General features: G+C 33.3%; 1 protein-coding gene across 2 annotated transcripts in view; it reads right to left on the bottom strand.

Annotated features, from left to right (window-relative positions):
• Unc13c (unc-13 homolog C) overlaps positions 1 to 12374 on the bottom strand; it is a 562417-nt gene that overhangs the window by 193959 nt on the left and 356084 nt on the right. For both annotated transcript variants that reach the window (XM_027925904.2, XM_071607322.1), the window contains one exon: positions 8587 to 8672. In XM_027925904.2, the coding sequence (XP_027781705.2) occupies positions 8587 to 8672 (86 nt within the window). The remainder of the gene's footprint in view (positions 1 to 8586; positions 8673 to 12374) is intronic.

The raw sequence follows: 12374 nt of genomic DNA, 5'->3' as shown, positions 1-12374 counted from the left end.
AATATAGAAACTTACAATGATCAATCCTTGGCTCTGATCTGGAAGAAAATCATTCTTATATTATTTATCTATATATACAGTTTTAGTGCACTTTAGATTTTTAGTTAAATGTTATTTATCAAATACCTCCTACGCGCCAGGCTTGTGTTATGGAGCGAAACATAGTCTATGTGGTCCTGTCCCTCAAAGAACTCATAATCTCACATGATATAAAATGGCACTAGTAAGGCCAATCACTCTGCTTTAAAAAGCAATAAAACATCTTAACCTTCAAAACATGTATAGAGCATGCTGAAGTGTTAAGTATGAAAAAGAGTATTTAGTGCATAATTCTACACACATCTCCAGGCAACTCCATTCTTTAAAGATAAATAAAACATAATACTCAAGTTAATTATCTACTTTCTACAATATTTGGCTTATGCAGCAGTAGGGTATAGAATAAAAGCATTAAGTGTTTCAGAAATCATGGAGTTTTGTTCCACTCAAAATAATAAATAAAGACAAAGAAAGATGTAAACATCATAGGAAATTTATTTTCTTAGAATTTGACTCCAAGGCAAAACAATGAAAAATGACTTGACTCCAGTGCACTATTTAGATCTATCTTTCCTTTAATAGAAGATTAATCAAAAAAAGAAAGCTTTATATTCTTCAGTAACAGAGTCTGGTTTTCCTGTTACCAAGGACTCTGTGGGATTTCCATAACATAAGGGCCTTTGCCTTTGATCAAGTCAACATCTTTCTCTTCAGTTTTCTCTCAGTGGGTTTCAGGCTTATGAACTTCTCCTAGGCCATTCCCTTCCTCCTTTGATTTCCTTAAGAAGTGTTTTTCATTTCTTCTCTCTCTCTCTTTTTTAATTTACTTATAAATTATTCTAAAATTTGATTGTCATCTATCAATTTGCATCTTTAACTTGTCTCACTCCCATGATTTTCTTCCTTTCCAAGGTTGTTTAACATATTTATACCAGTTCTTCCATTTTAACACCAATTAATAGGAATACATTTCTTTTTTTCTCTTTTCATCTTTACTGAGGTATAAATAAGAGTTGTATATATTTAAGATATACAGTGCAATAGCATAATATACTTATAGAGTGTGAAATTATTACCACAATCAAGCTAATTAACACATAGCACTTCATGAAGTTAAAATTGCATTTGTCTGTAGGTATGTATGGTGGGGACTCTTAAGACCACTCTCTTATAAGATAAAATTTTTAGCGTGCAAATGATGCTCTTAAATATGGTCACCATGTTATACATTAGATGCACAGAACTTTTTCACCTCATATCTGAAAGATTATACTCTTTAACCAACATTTCGATATTTCTCCCAACCTCAGTACGTGGTAACTACCAATCTATCCTCTGTCTATATGAATGTAAGTTTTCTAGATTCCACATAAAAGTGAGATCATATAAATATTTTTCTTTTTGAGTGTTGTTTATTTTACATAGTATAATGTCTTTCAATTTTATCCACATTGCAAATGATAGATTCTTCTTCTTTTTGTGGTTAAATATTATTCCATTTGTATGTATGTATGTGTGTACACATTTTCTTATCCATTCATCTGTAGATGTACACTTTGGTTGTTTCTACATCTTGGTTTTTTCAAATAATGGTACAAAAATATGGCATCCAGGTATCTCTTTGAGATACTGATTCTATCTCCTCAAGATAAATACCCAGAAGTGGGCTTGCTGGGTCATATGATAATTCTACTTTCATTTTTTTTTACAAGGCCTGTGCAAATAGCACACAAGGGTTCTTTCTCTTCACCCCATCAAAGTTTACCTAATGTCTTTTTGATAATAGCTTTCCTAATGGGTGTTAGGTGATAACTTATTATGGTTTTGATTTGGATTGTCCTTATGATTAGTGATGCTGAGCACCTCTTTACATGCCCCAAAGGGGATGTGTATGCCTTCTTTAGAACAATCTCTGTTCAGGTACTTTGCCCTCTTTAAATCAGGGTATTATTGCCATTGAATTATATGAGTTTCCTATATATTTTGAATATTAACAACTTACTGTATTTGTAGTTTGAAAATATTTTCTCACATTCCATAGGCTGTAGTTTTATTTTGTTACTTGTTTTCTTTGCTGTGAAGAAAAATTTAAATTTCTTCTACCTGCTTATTATTGCTTTTCTTCCCTCTGCCTTTGAGGCCTAGGAGTCTTAGAGTTTCAGGCTTCATGTTTAAGTCTTTAATCCATTTTGAGCTAATTCTTTATGTGATGCAAGATAAGAGTCTAATTTATTCTTTTTCATGTTAATATCCAGTTTTCCCTACACCATTTGTTGAGGAAACTATCTTTTCCTCAATATATATATTCTTGGTGACCTTATCAGAGATTACCTGACCACATATGTGTTGATTTATTTCTGGGCTCTTTATTCTGTTCCATTGGTCTATGTGCCTTTTGAAAAATGTTAGTGCCACTTTTTTTTTATTGTTATAGTTTTGTAGATTTTGAAATCAGGATGTGTGGTGCCACCAGCTTTACTTATTTTTGCTCAACATTGCTGTGGCTCTTCAGGATCTTCTGTGGCTTCATATGAGTTTTAAGATTTTTTTTTCCTATTTTTGTGAAGCACACCATTGGACTTTTGGTGGGGATTACATTAATTCTATAAATGTAATAAAAATGATATTTTAAAATGGTTAAATATAAATATTTAGAATGAAAATTTTAAGAATGTTACTCTTCCAATCCATGAAAACAGGATATCTTCCCATTTAGTTGTGTCTTCTTACTTTCTTTCATGAGTGTCATACTTGTCAGTATATAGAAATAAGAAATATCAGATGTTACCAGAGAGGTAATATTAACTGCAGAAAGTAATAATTTTTTCTACCAAAAGATGAGGATCAAGATAAATTGGCAACCAGAGATTTGTGATGGTAGTCCTGAGGATCAGCATGTAAGCCAGAAAGATGTCACATATGAAATTACTAGTCTGCAGCAGACCAAGTATAAGGTTGACCAGAAAGATGTTAGGTCTGAGAATAAAAACAGTGAGGCTAGAGAAACTTTAGTGGCGACAGGGTAGTTCATTTTTTATAACTAAGGTACCCAGGAAGACCAGGAGAGACAGATCATGCCTTTAGGGGCCCATTATCTTTGTGGTGACATGGTCAAGAACAATATTCTTAAATTCAGTGGGTAATCTGGGACCTATATTTGAGTGAATGGCAATCAAAAGAGACCACAGTGATTTTAGAGAAGCCCCCCAACATACATGTGATGGAAGGGAAGGACTTCCATGAGGCATTGAGTACACAAACATTTGTAAGTCAAAAACAGACTGCACATGAAGCAGAGAATACAAAGTTCATGGCAACAGCTGTGCATGTTACAAGGGTGAGCTGCCAAAAACATTATAAAGAACCAGTCTGAGAATCATCACCATATGGTGAGGTCCAACAGGATACCTAAGCAACAGATGACAAAGATTAGTGATAAGAAGACAGAATTACCAGAATTTAGACATTACATCTAACTACAGTGTTGAAGCCTCGATGCCACTCAGCCCATGGTGACCATTACTTCAAGATTTGTTGGAAATGGAGAAAAGCTTTCCCCCTCAACTCCAAGTCTCTTCTGTCAGAAAATGCATTTTAATAATATTCCCGGGTGATTCTGAGCACAGTGAATTTTGAAGAGCATTGATCTGAGAGACTTTACTAATGCCAGGTGAAAGATGATTTTGTTTTACAAATTGCAACCAATTCAATTTCTAAGTTACCTAAGTAAAAGTCGTTTTTAACTAATTATTTTTCAGTGAGTTTTAATTGTTTTCTTTTACTTAAGGAGTCAGCTGAGAATTTGACAAGTATAATAGACACCCTTCCCTTGATGCAATTTCAGAATATGACCTGAAGTTCAGCCAAAAACCCATTTAAGAACCAGTGTTTTAAGGAATCTCAAGCACTCTTACAGAATCGTTCATTAGAAACCACCTACCACATGTTGGGATCTCTCAGGACTTTATAAAGACTTTGAAGAAATATACATATGTTAGACAAATAGTGTGCTATACAGGAAGTGCCCAACTTAAGAATCACCAAGCAACCAAGATGACAAATATAATGTTTGCAGGGCTCTGCAGTTATCAGTGAAACATTTTAGTCACTTACAAGCATCTAGACATTCTAACACTATTGTCAACTGTTTCCAAGTTCTTGTTTACAAAATTATAATCTTATTATCATAATGACTAGCATTTGTTGAATATTTATTATGTGCTAGAAAATTAACTCTCCCTAACCCTCATATCTGTCTTTTTTACAACTCCTTTATAAATTATGTATTTTTGTCCCTAGTTTGCAAATGCAAAAACAGGATTAGTAAGTTGATGATATTGTCCAAAATCATCACTAATAAGTAAATGAAAAGTAGTAGAGCGTGAAGTAAAATCTTGGTCTAAATAACTGTAAAACCCATGTTTTAGAAAATCTTTAGAAAGTCTGCATAACCAACTACATTTCAATATAAAATAAGACATTTTATAGGAAAATTTTCCTTCCTGTACTCTCTTTTCTAATGATGAGTAATTTTTTTTTCTATTACATAATTTATCATATTTTCATTCAAAAATTTAACTTCATAGTGATTATATCACTTATTGTTTATCTAATTATAAGGTGATTAAGGTCATGTATGAAAACAAAATAAGTTGGCTCATATAGGTTGAACAAAGTTGTGGGTAAAGACGTTTTGTATTTTAATTAAATTATTTCTTTTGTAGCAGCTGATGAGTTCATGAAGTAAAACAAAGAGCTACACCCAAAAGCTGCAAGCCCACGAATTCCAGCCAGCTCTGCTCTGTTGACCTGACTTCATCAGAGGTTGTTCACGAGTCAGGCTCAGATGCTTTAATCACAAGACAAATTATGTAGCCCAAATTATATAATCACAACACAGAGTCTTTCTAGGTCAGCAGCTTGAAGAACTGTTCTACAGTCAATTAATTTTACAGTGTTCTATAAGGCAAATTGGCAGAGTAAGAACAGTACTATCAATGCATTAAAAAAAAAAAAAAAAAAAAAACTTGCTAGAGGACTGTTTTTAAGTATATGCTTTCCACTTCCTGAGATACTGTTAGTTCTCATTTTTCTCTAATAATTACTGTTCATGCCACATTAAAATAAAGACACGTTTCTTAAAGTCACCTACCAAATCCAAATGGCAAAAGGGAAGAGGAAGAGATAGTGATAAGATTGTCATGTGTTTGTAAACTTCCTCCTGGAAGATAAAACCTTCAATGACTCCTACAGGGGGCATTTCAAGACTGACATGTCTTCTTCCCCTTGCATAACTGCAACATCATCCTCCATTAACACAGTGCTTCAGAGTTTGCAAAGTTCATTAAAATATCATTTGATCCTCATACCAACCTGGGAACTATTATCACCATTTTATAGATAAGAAAACTAATGTTTGGAAAGGTTATGCATGAATTGCCCAAGCTGCAGAGCAAGTTAAATGATAAAGCTTTCTGAATTGTGTTCCCTAGACTCTCAAATCTTTACACACATTCAGTTGGAACATGGTAAGTATACTGGCTTTGTCTGCAAGGTTCTCTGTACAGGGTTGTCCCTATTCCAGTTTGACTGAAATAAATAAATACATATTGAATTTGTATTAAGATTCAGTGAATATAAAGGTGACAGATATAATCGTGAAACAAACAAACAAAAAGACCTTTTATTCTAATGGAAGAGGGATAAACTATTAACTGCATTCCAAGTGATTACCTCACATTACTAATTATGCATCCCTGAAAATAGGTATAAATATGCAAATGTAACAACTATTGAATTGTACAAATAGGTGACTTATATGATATGTTAGGAAATCAAACAAATAAAAATTCTTGTTCAGAAAGAGATTATTGTCTCCAAAAAGCCAATAAAAATCACAACATCTTAATTATTCCTTGAAATTGTGCTACTTTTGATGATACAACCTCAGCATTTTTTTGTATTGAGTACAAAATTAACCCATAATCAATAATCAACCAATCAAAGTTGCAGGTATTTCACCTGTAGCATTCCTAACTTCATTGTCTCAATTATAATAAAATCTTGAGGTTTATATTTCTTAACATAAATATTATACTTGTCTAAAATTACTGTGTTAAAGTGAAGATTACATAAAATAGTCAAGTAGTTGCACACATGTTTCTATGTAAGCAAAACAGGGACTCAGCCCAGCCAAATGTGTACTAGCAACCAATGCCTGCTAATTCCAAATATTTCAGGTACCTCTGTAATGTGTATGAGGGGAGCCATCCACTACCCAGTCCTCTGATCCCACAGGAACCTTTCATTTTTCAGGTGAGGACAGTAAAACACATCACTTGAATGTTTCTAAGATCATGTAGCAAAAGGTCTGGAATATACATCTCCTTTATCACCCTTTCCACTACTTCATTGAGAAGGGACTACCTGGTAGTCTTGGTTCAATGAGTAGTTAATGAGTAACTTTTACTTTCTAGGCGTCACTCTAGGCAATATAGTTATAATAGTAAAAATCTAAGACAAGATTTAACAATATGATGAAGAAGAAACACAAGAAATAATCAAATGAACAATCATAAATAAACAAATGAAAGACAATACTATGTTGCCATAGAGAAGGTTAAAACAAAATTATTTGGCAATTATAGATACTGTGTAACATCTGCTGAGTCCCACACAGCTGTTTGTAAAGGTTGGTGGGAAGAGAAAGCCAGGCAGTGGAACAGCTGGTGTAAAAGCCCTAATGGAGGAGTGAACTGTGAATGTGGGGAGGACAAGACAGGAATTGATGACAATTCCCACACGATTGTGCCCATAATTCCAACAGGAAGTAGGGGAGAGGAAGTAGGTTTTGACAGAGGAGATTAAGATTTCTGTGCTGATTCCATAAGGTTAGAAGTGTTTGATAGATATTCAAGGAGGGTGGGAGTATGCAGGAGATAGACCCAGAGGAATAAATGTTATCCTAAGGAACTTCCTTGCTTAGTTGGCTGGTGGTTCTTGCCTGATGTTTAGGAGACTTTCTGGATCCCCAAGAGACAGTTACAGATGAGTGGTATAAAAAGATGTGGATATTAGGAGGCAGAGGCAGAGAGGGCTGGGCCATCTATACACTGGAGAAGGAACACCTCATTGCACCAAAAGGAGATTGTGCCTCTGAGCAATACTGATGCAATTTTAAAGATCAGATAAAATTCTCTATTTGTGGGTGGGATACCCTGACTTTCCCAGAAATTCAGTTTATAAACTATTGTGTATCTTACTTTTCAATTAAGAAACACTTTTGAATGTTCCCCTTGCATCTGCTAGCCTCAAGCTTCCATTAGGACAACGGTAAAAAGCAGTGGCACAGTGAGCAGGAACTCCCAACCAGGCTTACCCCGCCAATCAAAACGATTTAAGTTGCAAATCTGAATAAGATATGCCCTTGCTGAAGACTGTTTATGGTCCTTCATTTCTCTTGGTGTGGAATTAAATTCCTCACCCTGGCCCACAAGGCCCTGTATTCTGGTCCTTGCCATTTTTTCCCAGACTCACTTCTTACTACCTCTTTCTAGCCAGTTCTACTGTGTTCTCTGTTCTCAAGTGCATTTTGTACTTGTACTAAGTGTTACTGCTTGGTCCTCTGCCAGGAGGTTTCTTGCTCCTACTTCTCATTTAGGTTTTTTTCAAGATCAATTTTTCTTAGGGGAAGTTCTTTTGGAAAGCCTGCCTTGCCTGCTTCTCTAAAGTCTGATTTAGGTTCCTCTCTTCTAGTCACTCCATCATCATTAACCTTGACTACTCCACATTGCAACTGTCTGCTTGTAGCAATACTTGAAACTTTCTGTGTAGTCTTGTTGAAGGCAGGGACTGTGGCTATCTGATTTACTCCTGAATCCCACACACAGAGTATACCCATGCTAATTTAGTATCTATGGGCTCAATATATGTTTGTTGAGTAAGTACATAGACATTTTTCTATAGGATGTGAGTTCTTAGGAGACAGGAAGCTGGTTTACGATCCCATCACTAATTCTTAACAGTGTAGGTGCTCAAACAATATTTATAAAAATGTTTGAACTTACAGCTGTATTTTTCTTGTTTTACATTGTATGACTTGGACTTGTCGAGAGTGGGATGTTTTGATGAAAACCCTTGGCATTTTCTTGTGTGAGCTTCAGTTAATACTTTCTCCTGCCACCCATGGATACTATTTCCAAGTCCATATAGATAAATACCTGGTCTTGTAGTATTCATCCACTTCTCAATACGGCAGCCTTAGTAAGTAAACTGCCACAAAATATTCCTATCTGACCATTATCCTACAGAGAATTATCCATATGATCCTGCAATTTAGGCCACCTGATTAAAGCATTTGTTACTTCTATAGGACTTTCAAATGCTCTGTGACCTTTATCTTCTTACCAGGTGAAAATACGTTTTTAAACTAAGATGATAACAATTGTCAATGTTTTTAATGAATTAATTCCTTATGTTTAAAGTCAAGAACATAAATCACAATTTAATTAAGGCAAATATTCTAATAAGTATAGATTTTGTACTTACCTTCTAGAGCATATTTCATATCGAGAGCAAAAAGAGTCCACATGATTTCAGCACTTATTTTCCCCATATTTAGTTCTTGAGGAAACCTAAAATGAAGTACATTTGATTAGTGTATCAAAAAGAGGAATTTGCCTGCAACAAAACCAACAAGTGCGAGCGCGCGCGCACATACATACACACGATCTCAATTGGTATTTTAAAACTTAAATGCAGAAGTTTTTCATTGATCAAATATTTAACCTCTGAACTTCTCATGGTTAAAAATTAATAAAACTAAATGCATACAAATTAGTTTTTAGCATTATATTTTATTTTCTTTGTATAAAAATAACTTGCTGTGAAATACCTGCTGTGAGAAATTTCATAAGCAAAAGTATTTACGAACTACTGTGAGGTACCTTACTTTTAAATACTTTTGCTTATGAACATTCATAAGTAGAGGAAGAGAAGTACACACATATACACACACCAGAGTACTGTGCTAAAAACTTTTTGGGTGATGGGAAAGTAGACATTTTATATTAAGTTATGTTATTATGTTGGTGCCAAAGTCATGATGCTCAGGCCTCTCTAAGAATTTCTTGTAATGAGTTTGTGCCTAAAGAGCCCCTTCAGTTTTATCAAACACTCCATCTTCCTATGTCTTGATTTTAAGGATAGGTCCAATGACCCTGAATAGCATTTTGTGGTCACCATGATTTTGTACATAGAAAATGGCCAAAATACTGCTAAAAAGTTGTCTTCTTTAAAAATGTCTAACAAAGTATTAAGAAAAGCTACTAAAAATAATTTCTCAGTATATAAATTTATATTAAATACAAAATTTATATATGTACAATGAACCTTAGATATTGAAATTAAAATGACAGTGTTATTTATAGTTGCAATAATACTTTTGAATACTTTATACAAATATAAAAATACATACAAGATATATACATATATATGTGTATATATATATATATATATATATATATATATATGAAGAAAACTTCATCATATTGAAAAAAGAAATCAAAGGATACCTACATAGAGAAAATAATGTATTCATGGATTTCATGGATTGGTACTTTAATATTACTAGAATGTCAATTTTTCAAATTGATGTATAGATTCAATGTAATCACGATCAGAATTCCAGAGGACATTTTTGTAGAAATGACAAGCTGATTCTAAAATTGACATGGTAAATGCAAAACTCTAAAAGAGCCAAGATAAAATTAAAAAAAAAAAAAGCTGATAGACTTACATTGCCTATCTTTAAAGCTTTCTATGAAACTAGAGTAATCAATCCATTACATCTCCAAATACAAACTCACCTTTCAACAAGGTGAAAAAGTAAGTCAATAGAGAAAATGCACTCTTTTCAATAAGTGATGCTAGAATAATTGGATATTACATGCATAAAAGAAAAGTGAATCTCTGTCCCTACTTTATAACATATACAAATTAACGCACAATGGATCACAGATCTAAATGCCACACCTAGGACTATGAAATTTCTAAAACAGAACATTGTAGAAATTCTTTGTGATCTTATATTAGACAATGTTTGCTTAGATGTGGCACAGAAAGTGCAATCTATAAATAAAATAGTGATAAATTGGACATCATAAATTAAATGAAATCAAATTTTCAAAAGATACTACTGAGAAAATGGAAAGATAAGACATAGATCAGGAGAAAAATGTTTTCAAAATGTGTCAGCTTTTGCATCGTTGGTAGGATTGCAGACTAGAACAACCACTTTGAAAAGAAGAATGGAGATTCCTCAAAAAACTAGAGTGGAGGGGTAAGTAAGGGAAGACAATGCAGAATAATTTTTTAAAAAATCATGTTCTGCACATAAATAAATATACCACAGGGTATTTCACCTTTATGCATAAGTAGAAAGAGCCAACAATATATAAATAAATAGATGAATAAAAGGAAATCTAGAAGAAGGAGAATGAGAGAGGAGAGGGAAGAAGGGAGGGAAAAGGGGAAGGAAAAGGGGGAATCATGAACTGAAATCCAATTCCATACATGTACGAGTTTGTTGAGATGAACCCAACAACTATGTATAACTATAAAGCTCTAATAAAAAATGTGTCTGATGAATTTGCATCCAGAATATACAAATTATATCAAGTCTCCACAAGAGGAAAATTTTTATTCAATTAAAACATGGCATATGATTTGAATGACATTTCAGGAAGAAAGAAAACCAGATGGGAAAAATACACATGTAAATATGCTAGATATCATTAGTAATTAGGCACATGCCAATTAAAATTACTATATAATCCATAGTTTGTCTATTAGAATAGTTAAAAAATAAACAAAAACTAAAAGCAAAAACAGAAGTTTGACAATACAGAGCACTGGCAAAGATACAAAAGAATATAGAGGAGATGGAACTAGCACATTTATGCTGAGAATGCCAAATGTTACAGTAATGTTGGAAAATAGTTTGACAATATCTTATATACTTTTGTAGCAGTCCCACTCAGGGTATTTATCCAAAAGAAATGTGAATTTATGTTTATGCCAAAAGGTATATATGAATATTTCTAGTAGTTTATTTCACAGTCATCAAAATCTGCAAATGATTAAAATATTTTAGCAATAAAAGAATAAACTGTGATAGATCCATAAAATGGAATGCTGCTAATCAATAAAAATAAATTACTGATATATGTGATACTGTGGATGAGGAAAAAATGAAGCATGCTAATTAAAAGATGCCAGACTCAAAACCTATGTATTAATTGATTCTCTTTATAGTTCATATGGAAAGGTAAAAATATAGGTTAAAAAAGCATATCATTGATTACCAAGGGTTTGAAATAGGGAGAGGAATATTAAAGAAATTTTGGGAGATAAGAAGATTCCACATCTTAATTTTAGTGGCCATGTGACTAACTGTCTTATCAATTATAAATTTCATTTTTTACTACTTTCTTTGGGTTTAACATGTTATTCTTTTTCTATCTTATTAAGAAATATAATTTATTTGGGGCACTTTGGACATTTTCGAATGTGCTAGTACCCTTCCCTGAGACACTGAGGTGAATATAATGGAATTTAGAGGCTAAGGTGTTATAAAACATGATTAATACATTTAAGCAATTAAGTAACAAAATAGAGAAACTCAGCAGTGATCTGGACACTAATGAAAGGATCAAATGGAAATTCTACCACTGAAAACTATAACAAATTTGAATATATGAATTTAACAGTAGGTTAGTTAAAACTAAAGAGTGAATTAATAAACATAAAGATAGGCCAGAAGGAAATATTCACAGAAGACTTCAACACAGCTAGGGACTAAGACCACTCAAAGCAAGACAACATTTGATTCAAATTGTTTTCTAGGATTCAGATTTTTAAAGCCCCAAAGGCTGTGGAATTTACGAAGACCCACTGCTTTGTAGGCTCTGTTTTCCCATTACTCTCCTTTCCCCTTATTCAGCTTCTTGGTTTTTCAGCTGCTGCTTCCTAATAGCTTCTCAGCCTCTCAGTCTCAGATTAGTCAGTTTCTCGAGAGAAAGAAAACATCCACCATGCTTTTCTAACAGACACATGCCATAAAGGTGTAGAGAAATTCATGAGTATATAAAAAAATATTAAAAACATGTTAGTAGTTGTGTTTGGGTGAGGATTCAAGGGAACTGAAGTCAAGGAGGCATATGCATGCATAAACTTTCAATCAAATTTTTCATATTTATTTTAGAAAATAATCCAGAAATTTTATAAATTTACAAGTAATAAAGTAAGATGTAATATAATGCAAATGACTGCTAATG

Source organism: Marmota flaviventris, chromosome 2 (assembly GCF_047511675.1).
Source record: "Marmota flaviventris isolate mMarFla1 chromosome 2, mMarFla1.hap1, whole genome shotgun sequence".
Lineage (NCBI taxonomy): Eukaryota > Metazoa > Chordata > Mammalia > Rodentia > Sciuridae > Marmota > Marmota flaviventris.
This window is presented reverse-complemented; position numbering and strand designations above follow the sequence as displayed.